The following is a 27,707-nucleotide window of genomic DNA, read 5'->3' on the forward strand; positions in this document are numbered from 1 at the left end:
GGCTCTTTAGAAGACTGCACTGATGTCAAAGGTCAACCGGCAAGAAGCTGAGGGGGAACTCTCAAAATTGGTACAAGAGACAGAGGAGGACTGAGGGTGTCTAGAATGCACAAATGTCTGTCTGCAGTGTAAGCAGTACTGAAAAATGTATAGTTGCTGCTGCTTCTAACTGTCCCCAGTTTTTTTTTTCTTGTGCAAATGTTCAAAGCTTTCAGTAAACACTGGTTCAAATACAGGTTCAAAATGTGTGTTAACTTTAACAGTTACATTAATTATAACAATTAGGTATCAGAATATAGCATAATATGATGGGTAGTTTCAATAGATTTGAAATTTTAAGCATATTGTCTTGTTGGGCCCACTCTAACACCCAGATGGGTATTGCATATGATCTCTTGTTGGGCCCCACCTAAAACCCAGGCAAATCCTGCATAAAACCCACATGGGTAAGCTGCACAGGGCCAACATGGAACCCGTGGACAAACCCACTTACAACCCATATTTAGATGGAACCCAGATGGGTTTTGCATATCATCCCTAGTTGGGCCCCACCTAAAGCCCAGGGAAATCCTGCATAAAACCCACATGGGTATGTTGCATGGGGCCAACATGGAACCAGTGGACAAACCCACTTACAACCCATATTTCAGCCCATGTAGTAACCTTGTAGTACCCACATAAAAAATAAAGCTGGGGCCAAGATGGGTCTTGCGCATGTTGCCCAGTTGGGGCCCACCTGTTGGCAAGTACAATCCCACATGAAATCCATGTGGGCAATTGGCATTGGGCCATTATGGAACCCACGGACAATCCCATTTTGGGCCCACTTTTTCAGCCCATGTAAAACCCACATGGGCCCCACATGCAAATGTTGGCTGGGTGGCAGCACTGCTGTATTCATATGGCATTCTATTGATATACTCAATGTAAAACTATAAGCACAAGGTCTTCAGGGCACAGCTTTTCACAGACATCCTGTTAGATCATGCCTCCACGGCAGATAATTCCAGCCCCAGACGCCAGATCCTGTTAGAAAATATCAGTTTGTCCGGTAACAGAACAACTAGTCAGCAGAGCTGTCGATACCCAAACCCTGTTAACTGCAAGTCTTGTCTGGTATGCAAAAACCCAAAACAAGTGTTTAACAATCTTCTGTCAGTCAAGAAGTTGACCGAGGAAAACCAGAGAAGAGCAGAAGCAGGAGATGAAATGATGATGGTAAAAAAGTAACGAGTTTATTGAACAATCTTAGTTGCGTATGTCTCAATTTTCAGACTTTGTCTGATGAATACAATTTTAGCAAGTAATAATATATCAAATGATTCACAACAACATCCCATAAACCTTGGGTTTCCATAAACATTCCCTCTTATCTATCTCTCATTCATACAGACAAAACAGTTCATGAAACCCCACAAGCATGAGATGGAACAACAATGAAAATGCATAAGCAAGGAAAATAATAAGAAATATAAAATATAGAAACGTAATAAATGAATGAACATAATAAATGAATAAACGATAAAAATACTTAAATGATATAATGATAAATTATAAAAACAATCAAATGATAAAAATAATCAAATAATAAAACATGTGAATGACTAATGATTATATAATGATTATGTGAATAAATGATTATAAATGAATTAAAAACATGAAAATTAAAACACAACACACACAATTTGCATGTGAGGATCTAAGGATGCTTCAGTCCCGACTCGTACCATACTGTACTGTGCTGAACCATACTGCTCGGTAGAGATGAGCCATTAATGATCAAGAGAATTTGGTTGCCATGATGGGATGTTGGAAGAAGAGAGCCTAGAATTTAAGAAGAGAGGGTTTGGGTGCTACTAGCTGTGATCTTTCTCCAGAGTGCTTAGCTGTCTACTGTTGTAGACTGTGTGCTTATCCAGTTGTTGTAGCTTGAGGTTGAGCCAGTGTGTACTTGAACCATACAAATTGTGAAAGCTATAGGGAGGTAGGTGCCACTTTTATTTCTTTATTTTTTCCTGTTTATGGTCAGTGAGAGAGTTAGAGTGGAAATGTGTTGTTTATTTGTTTTTCTTTTATAGACTAGTTAGACACTAGGCAGCCTGTTTTTCTTTTTCTTTTGGCTTTGTACTCCTTAAGATTTATATATATATATATATATATATATAAGATTGATACCATAGTAGTTTTTTGAGAAATCAAAGATATTAAAGAAATAGTTAAAGCTTAGATACTTTAGCTGCTGCTCTATAGTTTAAGAAAATAATTTATCCAAACTCTCAATAGCATTCTGTATTTTGTAATCTTTCCATTCATCTGGGATCTTTCCACTACCTTGGAACATTTTATTATACTGCTTTTCCAGCTGTTTCTGAAATGTGCACACAAACCATTTCCAGTAGGGCAGTTCAGAGAGATCAGGACTGATGCTCCACTTTGCAAAAACTCCTTTTGCATTTCTGTATTCTTTATAGGGAAAACTCTCATCTGATACCCAAAATCTTTTTTCACTTGTCACTAAAGTAGTGCAGAAATCAGCACTGAGATGTTCTGTCATTCTATAATGCCATCCATTGATTCCATCCACTCTGTGGAAAGGAACACTGTGATCTCCATCATGGTTTTCTATGCTGTTAGTGCAGATAGCTTTACAGAACGGACACTGAACCCAACAGCATTGACAGAAATGATCAGTCAGAAGCTCATCTGGCCTGAGCTTGACATCCAGTTTTTCATCAAATATCTTTGTGTTGAATCTATTGACTATCTCAGTCATTATAGCAGGAAGTTCTTGTCTTATCACATCTTCTAGGACATTGAAATCATCAACATCTTCATGTTTCACTCCACTGAGGTGTTTTTCAGAGAAGATTAGCTCATCTGAGAGCCGCTGTCTGAAATTCTTCAACCACATACCAACATCTCCTTTGTTCACTTGAACATGTTCAGTAGATTCATGTGTTGCTTTTATGATCTTCTGCTGCAGGAGTTCAATATTTTCTTTCATTTTGGGTAAAACACTGACACTGAACTTATCAGTGATGTACCGACTGACTTCATCTCTGATGAAACTCTTGAAATTATCTCTGGGAGTTTTAATGTAGACCATGTATTTGTCAAAATCCTCCTCTTCTGCCAGTCTTTTCAGGATGTGCTTCTCCAGTTTTGATCTGTTTCCATTCAGCGATTCACAGTTTGATCTCATTTCCCCTGCTAAATCTCTGGCAGTTTTCTTGTAGACACTTTGCTCAATGGGCTCTTTGAGTTTCTGACATATGATCTCACCAAAAATGGCAGCTGATGTTGCTCCATGGATATGTTTCTGGAAAATACTGTAGTACTCTTCTCTCTTCTTCTCAACATATATTTCAGGATCATTGACATCCCTGAACAGTCTGTGTTGGTCAGTGAATGTCTTGATTGCATTATTACAGATAGAAAGAACCAAATCCCTGAAGAATTCATTCTTAAACACATATTTCACTTGGCCTTCCTCATGTTGTATTAGTTTTGCCTTGATGTAATCTGTGAGTTGTTGAATACAGTTATTGTTGTAGCCCATCTTTGAAATGTTAAATAACTGGATCATGTTGTCTGTCTGCAGAGCAACGTCTGTGATTAATGATCTTATTTGGGCTTCGTCCTCTCTAGATAGACTACAACCCAACTTCTCTTTAGTTGATCTGTATATATTCGTAAGAGCTCCTGTAATTCCACTGTTTTTTTTTAACTTTACATAATCATTATAACTTTGCACAATAAAAACATTCCTCTTCTCCCCCCAGTGGTCTACAGAAACACTTTTATAGATGTCACTGAGGAGGAGTTTCACATCTCTCATTACGTTAATGTCTTTAATTGGAGGAGTGTCTCTGACAATCTTTTTCACGCTCTGTTCCCAAAACAAATCAAACTCTTTCTTCAGTGTTTCTTTATCATTTGTTTTGTCTTTGAGTTTTAAGGCAAGTTCTTTGCTCTTTTCATAGATAGTATTTTCATGATGTGTTTTCTGAGCATCAATCTTTTTCTTCAGGTCTCGCTGCTGAAGAATCTCATTTAATTTCTTCTTTGTTTCTCTCACGATGTTTTCCTGAAGCTCTTTGATTTTTATTTCAAATGATGTTTTCCAGTGAATCAGTATATCTTTATCTCTGTCTTTCTCAAAGAATTCTGACATTGATTGTTTCACTTCTTCGCTCGTCGTCTTCAGTTCTTTTTGAAGATCAGTCTCCTTAATCTCATGAATTTCTTCATTTTCTATTTTGTTGTGTTGTTTGTGCTCAGTTTCCATCATGGCACTGCGAAGACTCCAGGACCACTTGCTATATTTGGTCTCCAATTTCTTGTAGGCTGAAATCTCCAGAGAATTTCTGAAGCTGAAGACGAATCGTTCATTCAGTAAAGCCTCCCAGAGATCTTTAATACGGTCTTTTAAGTCTTTCAGCATCATTCTTTGTGATTTTGAGGCATGAGACATAATGGATTCCTTTAATTCATGAATGTTCTCACAATAGTTTGGGTTTGGTGGTGCCATTGGTGGGCTGCCCTCCCAGAGCTGAGCAAAATACTTCACATCTTTCTGAACATCAAATGCAATGACATCACTGAAACATTCTGCATCACAGACTTCATCTTTAGCAGCAAGTTTTGTCATCTCATCCAGTGTCTCCTGCAGTCGTCTCTTACCATCCATGTTTTTCTCTCCAGCGGTGACGTCTGAGACGTTCTGATGCACAAACACACAGCTGGGATTCAATCTGACCTTCCTCATCCTCAGGAAGGCCTGAACAACAATTTGAAGTGTGTCCTGCATCTCTGATGGGTTTTCTCCAAATATATTGATCAAGGTTAGATTTCCAAGACCTACAACAAATGTGGCCAATTCATTGTCATGACGTCTTGTTGATTTTCCAGCCAGTTCTAGAGAACGAAGCCCCTCAGTATCAACAACCAGAATATAGTCAAAGTTCATTTGGTTCTTCATCTTATCTGACTCACTGTTCAGTTGTTTTTTCATGTCCTCTGACACTTTGACCAGCTGCATGAAAGCTCCTCTGGTGCACCTGCCAGCACTGACGGCAAACTGGAGTCCAAACATGGCATTCAGCATGGTGGATTTCCCAGAGCTCTGAATCCCTAAAACTGACAGCACAAAGACTCTCTGGTCTCCTAGTTTCTGGATGAGTTCATCTAGAACAGCAGAGATCCAGATCACAGGAACATGAGCGGCATCTCCATCCATCAGCTCCAGTGGAAATCCAGAGATCATCATCTGTGCTGCAAGACTCGGCAGAGAAGAGAAGTGAAACTGCAGGTTTTTCTTCTTCTCCTCATTTTTTACAAATGATGATTCATAGATCTGACCGATCTCCCTCATGATGTGCTCCAAGCCAAAGGTTGCAGCTTGAAGTTTCTCTGATATTTGCTCAAGTTCTGCTTGTTTAGCGTCGAGCTGTTCAGTTGTATCATTGTCTTTCAAGTCTTTTAGTTCTACAAATGTTGACCATGTTTTATTATATTTTTGATGTAGTGCAGAAAGATCAGCTGATGTATGTTCATCCAGGAGGATTCTGAGCCATTTAAGGAAAAACATCTTCTCTTCTTCAACATGTGAGTCCACTCCTTTAACAAAGAGGTTCATAAACTCACTGATGTCAGATTTATACTGCTGTTTACGGATTTCCTTTAGTTCTGTATGTTTTCTGCTGATGTCCGTTTCTGTCTCATGTGCTTGAGGTCGATGTAGTTCTTTGTTCTTCTGGCACCACTGATGCCACAGTTTCCCCTGACAGGGCAGAAATGATTCTTTGATTTTTGTCAGATCTTTATTCTCCAGTAATCTCATCATCTGCTGTGCTGCTTCTCTTCCTCTCCTGCAGTCATCATCATGTTCCTCATCTACTATGATGTCTGAGTATTTGGACACATCTTCAAGCCTGAAAGCAGAAGATGGTTCTAAGAGACAATCATTTATAGCTATTCTGAGTTCTTCAGATACGTCTGACTGATTTCTGTATTTTAAACCAATCTTGAATTTTCCTTTCTCTATCTCAATGAGAGTAGATTCATCCTCAGTAAAAAGGCAAATGAGTGGTTTGCTTCTCATGTACAGTTTTTGAATTATTGCTGCACTTCTATCATTGCTGTCAAGCTGTGGTAGGAGAACAACATTGACTGAGGCCATTTCAGTGAGGATCTGCAGCTGTTTCTCATGGTCTCCTGCATCACCGTGTAGATTACAGAACGCTACACAGTCAGTGAATCTATCAGTGTATTTCCCAGAGGGGCAGAACCAGGCGATCTCCACCAATCCATCCATCAGGACTCTGGTTCTGCTGCTGCCTGGGCAGTTCCTGTGGAAGAACGTGTTGTGTTTCTCATTGATCAGATTGTTCATCAGATGAGACTTGGATGTGGACACAGAACCAAAAATGAAGAAAAACACCATTGGAGTTTCTGCCTTGTAGATTGGCTGGGTTTGACTGATGATCTCGTTGTTTTTGTTTCTCATCTTCCAGCTCTTGTTGATTTGTCTGAATGTCCAGAGAGGAAACTCAATCTGTTGTGTGAATGGATCAGGAACAAGCAGAGGCAGAGCGTACTGACACTGGGACAGTTTAGTCACTATCAGCTGTTTCAGGAAACCATCAGCACAATGAAACACAGCCATCTGAACATCTATTGGGTGAATTCGCTCAGATTGACTGGTTCCTTTGTTAGACAAAGACATTGCTTTGAATATATCACCATTAAGTTTGAATGAGTCAGTGTGTCTTTGTTGTGTGTGATGCTGTTCATTGGTCTCATTAATGTATCTTGCTCTGTAGTCCATCATGAGTAGTTTTTGTAGGAAAGTCTGAAACAGCTTCTCTTCAGCACAAGACTCACGAGATAATGAATGTGCCGTTATCTGAAGAACATCTGCAGCTCTCAGTTTGTTGTTCTCTTGAAGATGAAGTCTGTGAAATAGATGCTCATTTTTTTCTCTTTGATTCTCTTCCTGTTGTTTTTTTTTATCTTTTCCGGTACCTTCTGTTCCAATAGCCTTGCTTTTTCTCTGTTTAATAGACAAAGCAATGACACGTTTATTTTATGTATTATAACAGCATATCATTAAATTTCTTTCTGCATTTTTTTTCCGTATCCTTTAGGTTTTTATTTATGATATTATTAAAAGTAGTTACATAAGACTAATTGGCAGGTTTGGATAGTAATTTTTACATGGAATAAAATGTGAAATTATTCTATTTGGCACACTACTTTGGGATCTCAAGTCAAATTTAAAAGTTCATGTTGCTTTTAGCTTATAAATTTATTTATTAGCCAAACAAAATAATGTACTTTGCTTGTTTTATTAATTCTGACCACAGTACAAGTGGTGTCAATATTTGCCTAGTCTCAAGGCGGGACACACCAAGCCGACGGTCAGGCTGATGGCGAGCGACGGTTGGGCTAGTTTGTTTGGTGTACTCCACTTGTCGGCTCTCGTCGGGCCCACGTCGGCGGCAGTTTGCCCGATTCAACATGTTGAATCGGCGTCGAAGACGTCGGGACCGTCGGCGAGAGTGAGAACTCTGATTGGATGTTCAGTTTAGCGAACGAGTCAGTGCTCAAGATTTAAAGCGAACGAGATGAAAACGAGCACGTAAATGAAGGCAGTACAGACAGAAGGCTGTAATGCGTAATCATTCTAATACGCGAATGTTTTCATAACAACATGAGCCTCTTAAAATGATTAAAGTTATCAACGTTACTGATATTCAAGATGTAAGCAAGCGCTGCTTTGTTTACGTTTGTTTATCTTTGTTTCGGTTTCTCCTTTTGAATGACGAATATAAACTATTGATAGCTGCTGATATAGACAGTTAATTCCTCTCACGTATGCGCAGAACGCACGTGTTACTTGGCAGTCGGCTGTAGTCTATGCGGTGTGTTCGAGCGCAGCTTTTTGGTCCGATGCAAGGAACACCATCAGCTTTCATCGCCGCTAGTTCTTTGAAGTCGGCTTGGTGTGTCCCGGCCTTCAGTCTCAGACATCATTCTCACAGACCACCCGGACTTTGTTCACCGAATGTCTGATGCATATGGCACACAAAACTGGAAACACTTTTGCAAAGGCAAAAGTCTGAGTCTAATTGGCCTCTAAAGTTTTTTTGGGAGCATAGTGTGCAGCAATCTTTAATGGAACACCAGGAAACAAAGCTGTGTTTAAAAGTTCTGGTGCTACTGTAATGAGCACTTCAGAGGACCGGATAAACACTGGATTTTAAAAAGTTTGTGAAGTTTACAGCTTAGAAATTTTAAAAGGTATTGAACCATTTTGTTTGAGCCTAAGGAGATTTCAATGGATCATCCCCAGATTCGTGTTGGATAATCAAACCGTCCATCCATCTATCCATCCTCCAGAGTACTTGAGTCTATGCCAGCATCTCAGGCCATAGATAAGGAAACATCCTAGATGGATGGCCAGTTACACACACAGAGGCTAACATACACAAACTTACACATTCACACCGACATGCTAAACAAGCTAAAGATATCCAAGTCAGGTTCTCGTCTCATCTCATCTCTAAAGCACAATTAAAAACAACCACAGTTCAATTTCAGTGCACTAAAGAGTGTCTGAATACTTACCTTTGCAGAATCATTTGATTCAGAATCTTTAATCATTTTCTCAGGGATGCTGTTCCCTGTTATACTCATATTTGCAATTTCAGGTAAATCTAAAAACAAAAAGCAAAAATAGCATGTTAAATATTACCATTGAACATGATGCAATTACATTTACACAACAGCAGAATACACTGTTAATCCTGTTTTAGAATGCATGTGTGCCCTGTGTTGAGTGTGGAATTATTCCAGTCAGTGCTGTAATTCAGATGTTTTTTTTTTCCTTTTTCTTTCTTTTTTTCCCCTTCTGTTTTATGCCAGTCCACAAATGCACATATCAAAATACACAATATAGAGGCATGCAGTGTTTTTTTTTTTATTTGTTTTTTTTATCACAGCATGATCCAAATAACACAAGGGACATTTGTGTCTTTAGTTTAATGCATTAATAAATGATGAGCTATTTGCATCAGTAGACAATCTTTCCATTTGTTTTCTGAGACGTGTTGTCTTGTATGCGGATTTCCCCTATATTTCTTTGACACTAGATTTTTCCCATGGAGGTTTTTCTGTCATTTTTCAGAATGTTTATAACACGGACAGTAATGCCAGTTATTTTGACAGATTAATACTGAGATTTTTGAAATGAATCAATTAGTTGTTTACTTTTTACTGCAAGCAGCAATTAATGGGATTAATCGTTTTAAGACCTTCATGCCATTTATACTGTTAGGGTCTAGACTATATACAAATACACAAAAGAATAAAAGTCTTAAACAATTATACTTAATACACACTAAGCATGTTTACACACACATTACGGAGGCAGCTGTACGTTAATGAAAGAATTAGCAGTTTTACTCACAAACTGTAATATCTGTTCATCAATAACGGGAGAACCAGACCTGTTATAAACCTATAAATAAATTTATTTAATTGAATTAGTTGAAAAGTGAACTGTAGTAGTAGTAATATGTTTGCGGTCGTAATGATGACAGTAGCGCACACAAAATAGTAGCTGTTCCGGGCTCCGGTGCGGTTCACTAACACTACATGTGTACCGCGCCCGAGCCCAACTGAACCGTGCTCTGGCCCACCTCTTCCAAGCGAGCCAGGGACAGCTAAACGCGATCATACTAGTCAAACTAACTGGGCTTTGGGGGTCAAACATGCTCGGGCACGATTCAAAATGCCTAGTGTGAGTACACCGTAAAATGATTTCTAGTGGACAAGAGTAGTATTACAGCCTTCATCTTTCAGTTGAAATGATTGATAGTTTAGAATTTACTGTGAGCCCTCTGAGCATCAGAAGTCCATGAAACCCGGGTATGTTTCTTCAGAATGACTTGTTCTCCGTATATACACAGTTTTGTTAAGTTTCTATTTTGTGCACACAATATATAGACATGTTACTGACAATGGACCACACCAGATATATATTTCAATTGTATCTGCTAAATGGTTTAATCAATCAAAATTATTTTGATACCATTTTGCCATTAGGGTCCCTAGATGATGCATGTCAAGTTTTGAGCAAATCGGACAAACGGCCTACAAGGAGTTCGAAAAAGTAGATTTTTCAAATAATCACAAATATTTAATAAAATGATTTAAATGACAGCAGTGGCTCTTGAGGCAAAATTGTTTAGAATGAGTAGATTCAAAATATTATATGAATTTTGTGTATATGTGTGATACATTGCATGGCATTTAAGATCTAAAAGCATCAATAGCACCACCCGGTGGCCATTTTCTTTCAAACTTCGCACAGACCTCTAGGTCCATGAGTCAAACAGGCCCACCAAATTTCGTTCTGATCGGCCTCTGAGATCTCCCAGAGAACTACTAAGAACTACTATGTACAAGTTCATAATTAATGTGAATGATGCAAAATGTATAATTCATTCTAAAGTGAAGATCATGGTAACCCACTAGCAATGACTCAAGTATTACCAAATCAGAAGAAATTAATAATTATTTGGATCAGTATTCTAAAGTGAATAGACCCTTTTAGGGCTGATGTCACAATTACGTCACAGCGCTAGCTGGAGGCAAAACAAAGGAAAAACTGGAGGCGGCCAATTCAAACCAGCGCAGATTTGGCTACATAAGGAGCTTAAAATATCGTCATGTTGGGTGCCAGAATCGACGTAGTAGAGGCTCTAATTTGACATTTTAAAGCATACCTGCTATCACTGCCAGACAAAAAACCAATGACAGCTGTGGTTAAACGCGAAAAAACGACCGGACTGGACAGAAATGATCGTCAAAAATGCTTGCGTTTGCAGCGCACACTTCTTATCAGAAAAGGTTAAATAAAGTAGGCTATTGTCTTTTGTTGTTAGATTGTGTTACGTGTCTAAAGATTTCTTATGCATCTCTCTACTATGTTGTGTATGAAATAATGTCTGTGTGCATGTGTGTAAAACAACAAACTGACGATTTATATTAATGATCTGTAATTGTATGTACATTGTTGTGATTGATTGTGGCTGGAATTTTTAAGAACTTGGTAAGAAAAAATAATCAAATACAGAAAGTTCAAAATTACTTTCTGGAATTTTTGTTTCTAGAAAATATTCACATCTTAATTTAAATGTACTGTAAAGTAGGCTAATGTAAAGGTACTGTAATGTCATTGTAAACTTGCATCATTTACAGGAGGTATATACTTTAAAATAACTGATCATTACATGACACATACAACCCGAATTCCAGAAATGTTGAGATGACACAACAAATGTCTAAACTGAGAAATCGCCTCAAGGTTATGTATGTAACCCTAGTTCCCCGAGGGAACGAGACGCTGCGTCGAAACACTTTGGGAACGCCTTCAGCGTGACCACGCTCTGAACCACGTGTGTAATCAGTCCAATGAATGGGCGAGACGTCGCGGGCAGGGTGACGTAGCGACCAGGAAGCATAAATGCACATGCGGTGGAACTGGCATCAGCTTCTAGGAATGAAGCAAGCACTCTCAGGGATGCCGGAAGTATGGCCCTGAGACGCAGTGTCTCGTTCCCTTGGGGAACTAGGGTTACATGCGTAACCTTGAGACGTTCCCCTTCAGTGGAATGGGTCAACCCTGTGGAGAAACGGGCCTGCAGGAACTCCAGAACTGTACCAACTGGGCAATTGACTGGGTCGAGCTGGCAGTCTCTGCAACAAGAAGTGAAAGCTTCCACTTCAAGACGTACAGTTTCCTCATAGAGGGAGCTCTGGGTTAGAGGATGGTCTCAACAACCTCGGCTGAGAGACCGGAAGCTATGAGATGTGCCCCCTCGAGGGTCACACCCATAACTTCCACCGTTCCGAGCGGGGGTGAAAGATTGTACTCTCCGCCTGAGAAAGGAGATCCCTTCTGACAGAAATGTCCATGGAGAGCATACTCGGCCCGGCCAGAACGGGGTGCCCGTCTGGCGCACTCTCTCCAGAACTCCCGGGAGCAGAGCGATCGGTGGAAAGGCGTACAGACGAAGCCTCGGCCACGTCTGTACCATGGCATCCAGCTCCACGAGAACCGGAGGAAACAGTGCGATGTCACTCGAGTCGCAAACAGGTCAACCTGAACCTGGCCAAAAACTCTCCATGTCTGCTTCACCACCACGGGGTGAAGTCTCCATTCCCCGGGCCTCGGCCCCTGCCTCAACAGGATGTCTGCTCCCATATTGAGATGCCCAGGGATGTGAACAGCTCTCATCCAACGGAGTTTGCCCTGGGACCACACAAGAATCTGGTGCGCCAGCCTGTACAGGGGGTGCGAACGCAGACCTCCTTGGTGGTTGATTTAAGAGACCACCACTGTGTTGTCGGTGCGCACCAGCACATAGCAATCTCTTGGGTCCGGGAGGAAGTGTTTCAAAGCTAGAAACACAGCCAGCATCTCCAGCCACCTCATGTGCCACGTGAGGTGGTGGGCCGAGCGGGCACTCATGACCGCTCCCAACTGGTGAGAGACGTATCCATCGCTTGCATACGCGGCGACCAGGAGCTCCCAGCACCGGGCTCTGAGATAATAACCAAGGTTTCCTCCACATGTCTAAGGCACGAAGGCAACGCCTTGTGAAGCGGGTTTCCCCTCGGGGAGAACCCATTGGTCTTGAGCCACCACTGTGGGAGTCTCATGTACAGCAGGTCAAAAGTAACCACGTTGGACACAGCTGCAATCAGACCCAGCAGTCTCTGAAACTGCTTGGCAGTGAGTGACCGGCCTTCTTTCACCCTCTTGACTGTTGATCGACTCGAACCGAGCAGGGGACACACGTGCCTGCATCGTGGTCGAATCCCACACCACGCCCAGATAAATGGTCCTCTGTAATGGAGAAAGCACACCTTTCTTGGCGTTTAGTCTTAACCCCCAGCTCTTTCATGTGAGCGAGAACGACATCTCTATGTCGAACCGCCAAACGCTCTAATTAGGGCTGGACAATAATTCAATATCAATATGTATCGCGATTTGATTTTTTTCAATAACGGTGATATGATTTTTAAACACATTTCCGATATTTCGATATACATTACCAGTGTTTCCCATACATTGATTTATTTGTGGCGTTTGACTTCGTTGAATAAACATGAGCACTGCACGTTTCAAAAAGCGGATGATTTATATGAATGGATCTCTGAAGGGAACATACTGTCTTCAGAATAGTTTTGATGGCATTTTCATTTTATCTGATAAAGTAGCGTTCGAGCTGCTTAGATTACAGCCATTACTGGGGAAACCGCTAGTTCTGCCCTGGTTCTACCGCTCTCAAAGCGCCTCCTACTGGCAGAGAATCAGATTCTACTCCGCTGTTTTCAACATAATAATAAATGTTTTTTGAGCAGCAAATCAGAATATTAGAATGATTTTTGAAGGATCATGTGACTGGAGAAATGATGCTAAAAATTCAACTTTGAAATCACAGGAATAACAGGAATAAAATAGTTTCAAATAGAAAACAATTATTTTAAATGGTAAATATTTCAAAATGTTACTGTTTTTGCTGTATTTTGGATCAAATAAATGCAGGCTTGGTGAGCAGAAGAGAATTCTTTAAAAAATTAAAATTTTACTGTTCAAAAACCTTTGACTGGTAGTGTATGTTAGCCTACAGTTTGAAGTTAAAGATATTAATATTAATAAGGTGAGTCTGAGATGTTTATTTGACAGTGATTTCACATTTCTTGTTTGTATGAAGGCTAAATACAAATAAAAGGTGAACATTATCATTTTTCATAAGTTTGTAGGTACAGACATCTGTTGTGGGCATTCTTGGCAGTTTTTATGAGGCTTTTTTAAATAGTGTTCATATCGATATCGGAATTATATCGTATCGACCGAAATTAAGAAATATATCGTGATATCAATTTTGGCCATATCGTCCAGCCCTAGCTCTAATTGAGCTAGTATCAACCAATTCGTTGATGTAGTTGAATATGTGGATGCCCTGGGATCACAGAGGAGCCAGAGCAGCAACACACTTCGTGAAAGTGTGGGGTGAGAGTGCAAGGCCAAAAGGAAGAACTCAGTGTTGGTAAGCTTTTACCCCCAAAAGCAAACCTCAGGACCTTCCTGTGATGAGGAAGGATGAAGACATGTGCACCTTTTAGATTGATCGTGACAAAACCAGTCCTCGGACTTGATCTGAGACACGACTTGTTTGAGTGCGAGCGTGCTGAACTTCAGTTGCCTGACTGAGCGGTTCAAATGACGCAGATCTAAAATAGGGCACAATCCTCCATCCTTCCTCGGAATGGTGAAGTACCAGCTGTAGAACCCGGACTCTACTACGTGAGGAGGGACCACCTCGATGGCCTCCTTCCTCAAAAGAGTAATACTTCTGCTCCATGACCAGAGCCTGCTCGGGACCCACCAGAGTGGGGATGACCCCATTAAACTGGGGCGGAGGAGAATCGAACTGGATTCTATAGCCTCACTCTACAGTGTGCAGGACCCACCGAGACATGTTTGGCAGTAGTTTCCACGCTGCCAAATAGTCTACTAAGGGAATCAGTCTCTCGAGACTGACCTCTGGTGCAATCAGAGTGGCTAGCTTGGTGCCCTGAAGCGGTACACCGGCAGGGGACGGCCGGACTAGCTGCTCTAGAGACCTCTGTGGAGGTGGCGAGCCTCTTACTGTGCGTTCACACCAGACGCGACTTGCGTGAATAAATCACGCTATTCGTGCATAGTTGGATGCTTGAACATTTTGAGTTTACTCGCTTCATTCGCGCGTGAAATTCTCTTCACAACAGACGCGAATTCGCGTCAAGAAGGGGCTTCTGCCAGGCGGCTCCAGTCTCATTACACTACACTGGTCCAATCACAAATAACTATTTTTTACTATACTATTGTGAGTGTATTTGCAATAGGATATAATTAGAATGAATGTACAAATGTTTGCCATAAGTAGCCTATTCTAGTCTTAACATAGAAATAATATTTTTATGTAACAAATAGTAAATTATAATTTATAGCCTATGTTGTGCACAAAGTAACACACCAAGCAAGATCCTTTTTATTCCTGTTTCTATAAAAGTACGAAGATGTATCGTACAGCTCCGAGTATCCACATACAGCGACGATGATTTTGTCCTCCATTGTTGTTTCGGATTTCTGCCTCCCTCACTACGTCGTAATCACGTCACTACTAGAGCAAGCTCCTGATTGGTTAACGTGGCGCGAATTTTCGCCAAAGTTCAGATTTTTAAACTCGCGCAAATCACGCGTTACACGCGTCAAATGCCCTAAACGATCAAATTGCGCCACAGGATGTCTATTCGCGTCTTTGCATTGACTTAACATGTAAATCACTCGCGCTTAACGCTTCATTTGCGTCTGGTGTGAACGCACCATGAGTACTGCTACATTTCCAGGCGGTAACTGAGAGAAGTGCTCGCGGGAGACCACTGCGCCCTGGAACACCGGCAGGGTTGGCAGACTGATCTCCTGAGGGCACTGAGCGCAGGCAGGGAAGAACACACAGCCTGAGATGCTGTCTGCTCTCCCCCTATGTTTGTCTTCACTCGTATTGGTAAAATAAAGAGTGATAATGGGCAGATAACACCAAATAAGACTGACACACACGTGCTTTTATGCTTCCTGGTCACTACGCCACCCCGCCTGTGACGTCTCGCTCATCCATTGGACTGATCACACACGTGGTTCAGAGCGTGGTCACACTGAAGGCGTTCCCAAAGCGTTTCGACACAGCTTGAGTTCCTAAAGGGGAACTTACAATTTTATGCCTGCTACAGGTCTCAAAATAGTTGAAATACACACGGCCTTCCCTGAAATAGACATCATCTGGAGGGGAGTATATGTTGCTTCTAAAACCTTTATATACTTTTCAGCATTCATAGTGCCTTCCAAAACATGGAAGCTGCCCATACCGTATGCACTTATGCACCCCCATACCATTAGAGATGCTGGCTTTTGAACTGAACACTGATAACACGCTGGAAGGTCTCCCTCTTCTTTAGCCCGGAAGACACGGCGTCTGTGATTTCCAACAAGAATGTCAAATTTTAACTCATCTGACCATAGAACACTTTTCCACTTTGAAACAGTCCATTTTAAATAAGCCCTCCTTTTTGCATGATAGAGCTTTAGTTGGCATCTGCAGATGGCACGGCGGATTGTGTTTACCGACAGTGGTTTCTGGAAGTATTCCTGGGCCCATTTAGTAATGTCAATGACAGAATTATGCCGATGAGTGATGCAGTGATGTCTGAGGGCATCCAACAAAGGGCTTCGGCCTTCTCCCTTACGCACAGAGATTTCTCCAGTTTCTCTGAATCTTTTGATGATGTTATGCACTGTAGATGATGAGATTTGAAAAGCCTTTGCAATTTGACATTGAGGAATGTTGTTTTTAAAGTATTCCACAATCTTTTTACATACTCTTACATTTAGTCATTTTTCAGACTTACAATTGGGGATTACATAAAGCAATTCATCTTGAAGAGGCAATCAGACAGACGAAGTGCTTGTACCACCAAGTCTCAGGCATTGTTCAAATAAGTACAAGCTAGCAAGGGAAGGAATAAATAAAAAGAAAGAGAAGTGATCCAGCACTCCGGATAGGGGTGGGAAGATCATTCCACCAGCCAGGAATGGTGAACGAGAATGTTCTGGAGTAGTGTTGTCAAAAGACACGGTACTTCGGTACCAAGTCGGTACTAAGAAAATGAAAACGCCACGGTACCAGGTTTTTTTAAGTACCGGTGGTACCGAGTACCCGGTCAACCAGGTTCTTGACGCGTACGGCCCTGTGATTTCCGCGATGTGGAAAACGCGGACGGAATCGCTGAATCCAGTTATAAAAACAGAATTTACAGTTTAGCACGGAATGTCACGGAATTTGTCAAAGTTTGGATGAATTAATCAAAAGTAGGTCATTACACTTAAATCAAATTGCGACATGGACTAGTATCTGTAAATGTTAAGCCGCAAAAGTCGATTCAGATATGAATCCCGCATGTTCTGCGAGTCTCTGTGTGAATGAATGAATGGCAGAGACACACGTTTTTTTTTTTTTTTTTACTACACACACTGAAGCGCTCGCGGTGATTTCAGCATCTACCGTCTCAATGAGGACATAATACATAAACAACATCTACAGAACTGCTCTGAGAGTCACTTCACGAGCATTTTACCGTTTCATTTGAATAAAACCAGCGTCATATCATATAGCTACACACAGAAATTTAAAGGTATTCACGGCAACCCGTCAAAATAAAAATTTATCTTAAAGACATTGTTCCAGAAATATATTGCTATTATTTAGTAGAATGTATATGATACTATTACTACTGTTGAAAACATTTTTATATTTATTTTTAAAGAAATAATCACACAATATTTCTTCCATATTTTAATTTTAATAGTAAATCCCCTTTATTTACCAAAAAAATAAAATGTGTTTAAATTTCATTAATTAAAAGACAAATTAAATTTGGGTGAAACTTTACTGTTTACTGTTTTTCATACTTTTATTACTTTCGTAAAAACTTGAAACACAATTTAAATAAGTATAAAGAATGGCATTAATTTTTGTACATTTTATTTTTGTTTGACTTTATTATTAAAAATAGTGTGTTTTTTAATTAGCATGTGGTACCGAAATTGGTACCGAGAACCATGGATTTTCACTGGTATCGGTACCGAATACTGAAATTTTGGTACCGTGACAACACTATTCTGGAGAGTGATTTTGAGCCTCTCTGTGATGGTATCACGAGGCGTCGCTCACTAGCAGATCTCAGACTTCTGGAGGGGATGTAGATTCTTAATAGTGAGTGCAAGAAGGCGGGTGCTGAGCCTGTGGTTGTTCTATATGCAAGCATCAGTGTCTTGAACTTGATGCGAGCTGCAACTGGTAGCCAGTGCAAGGAGATAAAGATAAAGCAACATGGGCTCTTTTGGGCTCGTTGAAGACTACTCTTTCACAGATTGGAGAGCCCCTGCCCATCTTTACTTCTGAGAGACTCTGCCTCTCTAAAACATCCCTTTTATAGCTAATCATGTTACAGACCTGATGTCAATTAACTTAATTAGTTGCTAGATGTTCTTCCAGCTGAATCTTTTCAAAATTTCTTGCTTTTTCAGCCCTTTGTTGCCCCCGTGCCAACTTTTTTGAGACCTGTAGCAGGCATCAAATTTGAAATGAGCTCATTTAGTGGACAAAAGTGTAAAATTTCTCCGTTTAAACATTTATGTTCTCTATGTTCTATTGTGAATAAAATATTGGCTCATGTGATTTGAAAGTCTTTTAGTTTTCATTTTAGTCAAATGTAAAAAAACATCCCAACATTTCCAGAATTCAGGTTGTACATCTTCAAATAATATATCCATTACATTGAATGTTTAACTTTTTTTTGTATTTTGGCCCAGTTCATGTAGCTGTAAAATTAGTTGCATGCTGAAATTGATATATATATATAAGCTTCATGACTAGACAGACACAGGTGAGTTTGTCTTTACTATACACGTTAGGTTTCTCTGTAGATGTGAGTCACTCAACCGGAGGTAACGTTAATCCAGTCAGATCGTCCATGATTTGAGTGATGGGTCGGCCAGTCTGGTTTCATCCGTTAAAGTTAACCTTTTCAAATAACGATCGTGATTCCGGACAGTGAGTGACCTTACATATGCAGGTAAAATCGGATTTTCTCCAGTCAAAAATCAAGCTAACAAACTTCATAGCTAGCGTTAGTGAAGCGGAATCAGGAGAATCTTTCTGCCTCCACCTAAACTCCACCCACAGAAAAACGTCACAATGTTTACTAACAGAAAAAGTGTCTATAACATTATAACTCTCTAGTAATGACTGAAATCATTGTAAGCTTTTGAGGTATATGTATGGTTTTGGATAGTAATGAAAAGAAAAAGTAGTTACTGATTAGCTAGTAGTGAACTACCACTTTCAACTGAATGCTATTACTTACTGATTTGTTAATCAGAGTTTCTTGTTAGTTAATAGTAGTTACTAGAATGTAAATAGTGCATTAGTCATTTGTCCTGTGTAGTTATTCATTAATGACGTAACAGTATTCTAAAGTGTTACCACCTGGTCTAACAGGTGCTCAAACTTCATTGGCCAATGATGGCTATGTCTTTTGAGATACACGAGTATCCTCATAAAACATCAAGGCAACTTGAACAAAGACACTGCATACCAATTTTCAAGTTAATTGGACTAGCTGTTGCATAGTTATAGCTGTTTTTATGGGGTTTGTTTTCATATTATAGCACCACCAAGTGGTGAATCGCCACAGATTATTTTGTGTGTGTGTGTGTGTGTGTGTATGTGCGTGAGCACAGAATAACATCATACATGAGTATAACAAATTTGGTTAAAATATCTCATTGTGTTCAAGAGTTATACCCATTTTAGTGAAAGTGGCCGCACCTACTTCAAAAGTTTTGGCAAACCAGGTTTCATTCACCCCCAGTGGAATGCAAATTTATAGTGCTTATGAAATCACAGTGTATGCTTGTTTATTTGTTAATTCACATTATTTTTTATAATCTATTTCATGAATGTATTCGTGGTTCAAGCTCAAAGCGCTGAAATCCTATAGTAATTGAAAGGATTTTTAGGGGTTAACTCAAATTATTTTTACCTGTCATTAGAGGAGATTCATCTTTTGGTGAAGATTTGTATGTTTTTGGAGATTCACCTGCCTGTGGAGATCCGTTTGTTTTATCAGATTCATCTGTTTGTAGAGATCGCTCTGTCTTAGGAGATTCATTTATCTCTGGAGATCTGTCTGTCTGAGGAGATTCATTTATCTCTGGAGATCTGTCTGTCTGAGGAGATTCATTTATCTCTGGAGATCTGTCTGTCTGAGGAGATTCATTTATCTGTGGAGATCTGTCTGTCTTAGGAGATTCATTTATCTGTGGAGATCTGTCTGTCTGAGGAGATTCATTTGCTTGCAGAGATCTGTCTGTCTGAGGAGATTCATTTATCTGTGGAGATCTGTCTGTCTGAGGAGATTCATTTATCTGTGGAGATCTGTCTTTCTGAGGAGATTCATTTATCTGTGGAGATCTGTCTGTCTTAGGAGATTCATTTATCTGTGGAGATCTGTCTGTCTGAGGAGATTCATTTATCTGTGGAGATCTGTCTTTCTGAGGAGATTCATTTATCTCTGGAGATCTGTCTGTCTGAGGAGATTCATTAATCTCTGGAGATCTGTCTGTCTCAGGAGATTTATTTATCTCTGGAGATCTGTCTGTCTGAGGAGATTCATTTATCTCTGGAGATCTGTCTGTCTTAGGAGATTCATTTATCTGTGGAGATCTGTCTGTCTGAAGAGATTCATTTGCTTGCAGAGATCTGTCTGTCTGAGGAGATTCATTTATCTGTGGAGATCTGTCTGTCTTAGGAGATTCATTTATCTGTGGAGATCTGTCTGTCTGAGGAGATTCATTTGCTTGCAGAGATCTGTCTGTCTGAGGAGATTCATTTATCTGTGGAGATCCGTCTGTCTTAGGAGATTCATCTGTTTGTAGAGATCGCTCAGTCTTAGGAGATTCATTTATCTCTGGAGATCTGTCTGTCTGAGGAGATTCATCTGTTTGTAGTGATCCGTCTGTCTTAGGAGATTCATTTGTCTGTGGAGATTCAAGGATGAAGGTGTGAGTTATAAACTACATAAACATAAATAAAAAAACCAAATTATAATTTATTTCTAAGCATCTCATGAGGACTTAAATCTTCCAGGACGTAATTTCTCCCATAAAATAAGCTTTTGTTTAAACTTTAAACTTTGCAACTTTCTAATGACAGACAGATGATCCAGCAGGAGGCGCTACTGTCTATGCTTTATGTTAAGAAGATATTTATTTATCAACTGGGGTCCTACGCAGGGCCGTCGCTAGTGGGGTGAAAGGCGGTGACGATTATAGGGGCCCACGGCTGAGGCGATCTCAACCGACTGGCTGAGGTCAGCCTATAAAGACGCTCAGGACAGTTGACGGGCCACTGCTGCGCATCCTCATGAAAGCTTATCTTTTGCACGTGTTTTTAAGCCTGGCCAATTTAAACATTCAAAAGAGTTTAAAGCATTCAATCACAAGACGCGGAAAACTCAACTGAGACGCACGCAGAGAGACGCGTCTCAAAGCGCTTGAACACCGAATTTGCCTCTTCTTGCTCTTGTACTGGCAAATACATACAAAATTAAGTCAAAATACCCGTCTGTCGTATAAAAAACTGTCGGTTATGTCTAAAGTGAAAGTAAACAGTGGAAAAGAAATCGGATGTGAATGGATGCATTGTCTCTTAAAGTGACCGCGCCTAATTTACTAGCTGCTGTCGGTGTCTTAATGTTAATCCAAGAAAATGAAAGAAAGAAAATCACTCACTGCTCTTGACTAAATTAATTTGTAGTTTTGACAATAATTAATCCAGAGTCGAACCAAAAATTATTCAGACACCAGATATAATTTTTGATATTTTTTTTTACTAGTGGGTGCAGGACACTAGTTCATTTATGTAAGTGAGTATAGCAAAATAAGGTAAACTGTGACATATTATAGCCCAAAATTCTTCATACAGTGGACTACCAGTAAAATTGATAAAAAATTTGAGACCACAAATTATTCAGACACTTTGACCTGACCATGTTTTGCTTAAGTGTTTTTTCTTTAATTGCTAATGCGACCTTTTTACACCACAGACTGAACAAAATTAAGCACTGCTTGGTAATTGGTCAACAAAGTATTAATAGTTGTGTAAATATTGTCATACTAACAGTTGTCTGAATTTTTGGTTGATTGTAATCCAGTACATACCTTTCTATCAAAGTTATCTGATATTATCCAGATGAATTTGTTCTGACACAGTTTAACTGTGTTCTTGTCATATATTATTACCATTTTCTAAACTATAGCAAATAAACTGTAATAATGTGAGAAATGTTGAAGGTGTATGAATAATGACTGTATGTTTAATTTTTACAGTGAAGACTATGCAGTGCTATTTTACATTTGATTATTCGGTTTCTGTACCTGGACACCTACAAACTTGAAAAAACTTAAACATTGTGTAAATAGCACAAATAAATAAATAGAACGAATATACAAATTAAACAATTTCAAACATGGTCCACTGGTACAACCTGCACCGGGGCCCCGCAAGCCCCAGCTGGTCCTACGGATTACTGTTGTGGTTTCTTACCCAACACCGACTAGCATGACATCTTTTTGTGAGCAAATGTGATTCTTAGAGCACTTACTTAATTACAGTGTGTGCCGTATTTTTTAATGTTTAGCAAGTTCTTTATGTGTGAGCAAAGCACTGTAATGGGGATAATCTAAAACACCAAACTCTTATATTTGAGTTTTTTTTTTTTTTAATCATTGATAGCTTGTGTCAAGCCAAAATAATAAAACTAAACAGTTATTCTATTAAAATCTGTACCCTTACCACCCTAGCTGCTTGTCTTCCAAAAGCTGCTGATTCCGATCCTGCTCCCAGTGATCCTCCAAATAATTCAGTCATTCCTTCTGATACTGCTGGACGTGCCTGTAAAGCTCCTCCTGTTGTTGCTGATTGTGATTCTCCACTTCCTGTTGCTGTGTGTAATGCGTCTTTTGCTACTTCTGTACTTTTTACTATGGGTACTGCCCATTGTAGCTTACTTATTGCACAATGTATTTTATCTATTACCCACTGTATTTGTGTTTCTGCAGCTGCTACTATTGCAGCTGCTGCTGTCGCTCCAGCTACTGCTGATGCTGTTAGTGATTGTGATCCTGCCAATGATCGCAATATTGCTGCAGCTGTTCCTACAATGCTTCCTGCAACTGCTACTGCTCCTGTTCGTACTTCTTCTTCCCATAGTAATTGTAAAATGCCTACTCCTGCTGCTGCTCCTACTACTGCTTCTGCTACTCTTGTTGTTCCTGCCATATCTACCACTACGGCAAATACTGTGACTGTCAGCAATATTGTTAGTGGTGTTTGTTTCCATGTTTTTGCAGGCAGTGGTGATTGTTGAGCTGCCTTTTTTTCTTCTGCTACTTCTGGCACTGCAACAATTAAAACAGTAATAATATTTATCATTAAATGTGATCATGGAAATTGAAAAATCTTAAAGTATGCTCATTAGTAATTATAATTTTACATTTCTTACCCATGTTGCTAAATTCCCAGTATATATAATGACTCAGGTCATCTCATTTAATCAGGTTGATGGCTCCTTCCCCCCTCCTTTAAAGAGACAATGTTACAATATGTGCCATATGGAACTTTTAGGCTCTTGAAATCACTGAATATTTATTGCCATATTTATAAAACAGTATTTTAGGAGTGCCAAAACTGACACAAAGGGTGAAGAAAGAAAATTAAAGTTACCACAAACAATATTGACATCAACACATAAAAACTGCATGAATTAAAACAAGCTTACTGGTTGTTTAAACAGCATAGCCTACAGTTTGACTAAGCAAGCATGGCATTAGCCGAAACAAAAGAAAGAAAAGTGATGGCGTGATTTGGCGTCATGCCATCAATTTTGACAATGAGTTATAGGAAAACTGAGATATCAAAAAGCTTTTAACATTTTTGCTGAAATGATCTGATGATGGGCTGTGTGAAATTTGATGAGGTTTGAACAAACGGTCTATGGCAAGACTAAGTTCATGCAGTTTATTCATAAACGTATGACCAGGCTGCAGCCTACAGAATGGGGTGGGGCAGCCCCATAACCACTTTCACTGGCTTGGTTGTCTTTCTTAGGCATGCGCGAATGTGGTTGGTGTATGTGAACTGTAAAAGTTGTGCTCTTTCACAAAGCCATCATTATAATGGACTGAGAAAAATCCATTCACCTCTTTCTTAAAGTAGAAAGAGAAATAAATTAAACAAATTAGGTAACAGATTTTATTCCTCACTGGTGGATGATACAGCTATACAAAAATCATGCACTTGAGTTTAAAATACAGATACCATGATGAAATTCCAGTAAAAGTACTTCTTTTAGAATTATGTTGTAATAAAATTATTTAATTTTGAATTAACCTATGTAACAAAATTAAAAGTAATGATCTAGGACTATACTGTTTATTATCGTCTTGCTTTTTAATATTCTCCCACTCAAATACCAAAGCATTTTATTTTAAAATAGCAAAAAACATTAAACAAATGTGACCTGTGCTGACAAAATGAGTCACAATTAGCATTTTCACCTTCTCCATTAAAAGACCTATAAAACGATGTATGATTTATTGGAATCGGATGGAAAATGTCTGAGCTACACCCATTTGAAGTTGATGAAGTCAGTTCTGAGAAAATATCCCAGGTTACGTATGTAACCATGGTTCCCCGAGGGAACGAGACGCTGCGTCAAAAACTCTACGGGAACACCTTCAGCGTGACCACACTCTGAACCACGTGTGTAATCAGTCCAATGGATGGGTGAGACGTCACAGACAAAAAAGCATAAAAGCACGTGCGGTGAAACTGGCGTCAGCTTCTAGGAGTGAAGCAAGCGCTGGCAGGGAAGTAAGGCCCAACAACCTCGGTTGAGAGACAAGAAGCTATGGAATGTGCCCCCTCAGGGGCCACACCCATAACTTCCACAGACTGTATCCTCTGCCTGAGAGAGGAGATCGCTCCTGACGGAAATCTCCACGGAGAGCCGTCGAGAAGGGAAATCAGGTCCGAGCATACTTGGCCCAGCCAGAACAGGGCTCTTTTGCCCATCCAAAGCACTCATTGGGAAGTCGTGGCCTAATGGTTAGAGAGTCGGACTCGTAATCCAAAGGTTGTGAGTTTGAGTCTCGGGCTGGTAGGAATTGTAGGTGGGGGGATTGAATGTACAGCGCTCTCTCCACCTCCACCATGACTGAGGTGCCCTTGAGCAAGGCACCGAACTCCCAACTGCTCCCCGGGCGCCGTAGCATAAATGGCTACCCACTGCTCCGGGTGTGTGCACTTTGGATGGGTTAAATGCAGAGCACGAATTCCAAGTATGGGTCACCATCACTTTCACTTTTCACTTTCTCTCTGCAGAACTCCTGGGAGCAGAGCGATCAGGGAAAGGCCTCGGCCCCCGTGGAGCTGGATGAGTCAGAGAGAACCAGAGGAGACAGTGCAATGTCTCCATTCCCCGGGCCTCTGCCCCTGGCTCAACAGGATGCCTGCTCCCATATTGAGATGCCCAGGAATATGAACTGCTCTCAGTGAGAGGAGTTTGCCCTGGGACCACACAAGGATCTGGTGCGCCAGCCTGTACAGGAGTGCGCGAACGCAGACCTCCTTGGTGGTTGATATAAGAGACCACAGCTGTGTTGCCGGTGCGCACCAACACATGGCGATCTCTTAGGTCTGGAAGAAAGTGTTTGAGTGCTCGAAACACGGCCAGCATCTCCAGGCAGTTGATGTGCCACGTGAGATGGCGACCCCTCCACAGAAAGTTTCTCAATATAATGAGATACTTTCTCATTATTATGACTTAAAGAAATCATATTTTTTTTATCAACTGTGGTGGGAACGGGCTTCCACAAGTTTGCTCTATTGTTTTTTCTATTCTATCTGTTTTTCTTTTTATTTATTATATAATTTTAAAAAAAAAAATTGCTACATAGGGTAGACTGAGTACAGAAGAGACACTTTCTGCTTTTTTCATCACTACACAAAAACTAGATGCTGAAGTGATTTTTCACGATATTTATTTCGCTTGTGTCCTAAAATATCATAGATTAATAATAGCCATAAGTAGTTTATATTTTCCATAATTAGCTCATAAACATAAGGTGCATTTTTGTCTCAACTGTACCCATATGGTGTACAGTTGAAACAGTACCATGGTACAGTTGAGACACCCATTCTTAATGCTCTAAAGCTGGCTAACCATTTATTGCAAATGTAATAAATTACAAAATTACAGTTTTAAATAATTTAATTACAGTTTACAAATAAATAAATTGGTCCCACTTTATATTAGGGGGCCTTAACTACTATGTACTTACATTTAAATTAATAATTTGGTACAATGCACTTATTGTGTACATACATGTTTTTACATTGTACTCATATTTTAAAAATACCTATATGTAATTACATCTGTAATTAATTTCTGTAATTACATTTATAATTACACTGTTGACCCATACCTTACACCTTAATGACCCTTAAACCCACCCATACCACCAAACCTGTCCCTAACCTTACCCGTATCCCACCTCAATAGCAGCAAAAGTGTTTTGCAATACAATATGAACACAATAAGTACATTGTACTTATTTTTTGATGTAAGTACATAGTAGTTAAGGCCACCTAATATAAAGTGTGACCAATAAATTTATTTGCTTTATTTAATTCAGATTCAGTTAAACAAAATAGGAACAAATATTTAACACTAGAAAAGATATTGCAAAGAGTACAAATGTAAACATAACAGTAAAAATAACAATATACATATCTGTATATTCTATAACCCTACCCTTAAACCTACGCATCACTCAAATCTTTCTGCATTTTTACATTTTCAATCATTCTGTATTATTTATAAGCTTGTTTCATCATGGAGACCTAAAAATATTCCCATAATGTTAGAATTTACTGGTATTACTATACTTGTGGGGACATTTGGTCCCCATAACGTAGGTAATACAAGTACACAAACACACACAGCCTCTGAATATGCATTTTATTTTCTATGATTGAACTGTTACTGTATACAGTACATAGCGACCTATAAAGGGTGTATCAGCTGTACCCACTTTACCACCTTGTATATTTCTTAAAATGCTATGTAATCCTTTTAACATTCATGTTAGAAAATATGTCCATTAATAATAGATATTTGAAATATCACAAACATATTCTTTAACAGAATTTGCGTAGCATATGTGTAAATGTGACTTTTATCGTATTATCATAACACTGTACAACTAAACAGCTTGTGAAGCAATAGGACACCAATCCGGGTACACTGTGTCTCAACTGTACCCCACTGACATGCTTGCACATTTCTCCAGATTATTAAAAGACCTTGCATGGCACAACGTCATAAAATATGTCTATTTTTAGAGCACAGAATAGCGTTTGCAGTGATATATGTTAAGTTTAACAATCATAAAAGAATAATAAGCTATTCATTGTGGAAGGGACATGGTGACATGAAAATCTCACCTTGGAAAAAAAATGTTTGCCAATATCTTTGAGTGGAAAGACGCACACATTTCAAATTTCCCACGATCAAAGAGAACACTAATACATGTTTATTTTTTCACCTCAAGAAGTTTAAGGGTCATCACTTTCAAACTAGTTACATGAACATGGCTGTGATGCACTACATTACAACACTCCTGTTTTCACCTAACTATAATAAAATCAATTCTGACAAACCTGAATTGAATCTGGATTCCAAGCCGCAAGTGAACGCTGGATGTGCGCTGAATAACATAAAAGATGTGTCTTGGATTCTTAAACCACCAGAGTGATGAAATTCATGTTCTTGTGCTATATTGTCCACTATGTTGTGGTCTTAAATACTTGTTACTCAAATTACACAAGTGTACATGTCAGCCAATCAGAGGGAAGCTATACGTTTCTGGTTTCCATTAAATCACATGACTTGTAGGAAGCTGCAGT

The 27,707-nt window shown here is 39.6% G+C and overlaps 1 protein-coding gene across 2 annotated transcripts; it reads right to left on the reverse strand.

Moving 5' to 3' along the window:
- On the reverse strand, positions 1-27,707 carry LOC131539508 (interferon-induced very large GTPase 1-like). 2 transcript variants are annotated; one of them, XM_058774130.1, is made up of 7 exons: positions 27,462-27,707; positions 23,242-23,318; positions 22,533-23,137; positions 19,777-20,716; positions 19,720-19,740; positions 8,632-8,720; positions 1-7,054 (listed from the first exon to the last, which is right to left on the reverse strand). In XM_058774130.1, the coding sequence occupies exons 2-7, from the start codon at positions 23,243-23,245 to the stop codon at positions 2,252-2,254; spliced, it is 6,462 nt and encodes a 2,153-aa protein (XP_058630113.1). In that variant the 5' UTR covers positions 23,246-23,318; positions 27,462-27,707; the 3' UTR covers positions 1-2,251. The 2 variants fall into 2 exon arrangements, with proteins under 2 accessions (XP_058630113.1, XP_058630111.1); XM_058774128.1 differs by having other exon boundaries at positions 19,720-20,716; positions 27,462-27,706.

Source organism: Onychostoma macrolepis, chromosome 04, assembly GCF_012432095.1.
Source record: "Onychostoma macrolepis isolate SWU-2019 chromosome 04, ASM1243209v1, whole genome shotgun sequence".
Classification (NCBI taxonomy): Eukaryota; Metazoa; Chordata; class Actinopteri; order Cypriniformes; family Cyprinidae; genus Onychostoma; species Onychostoma macrolepis.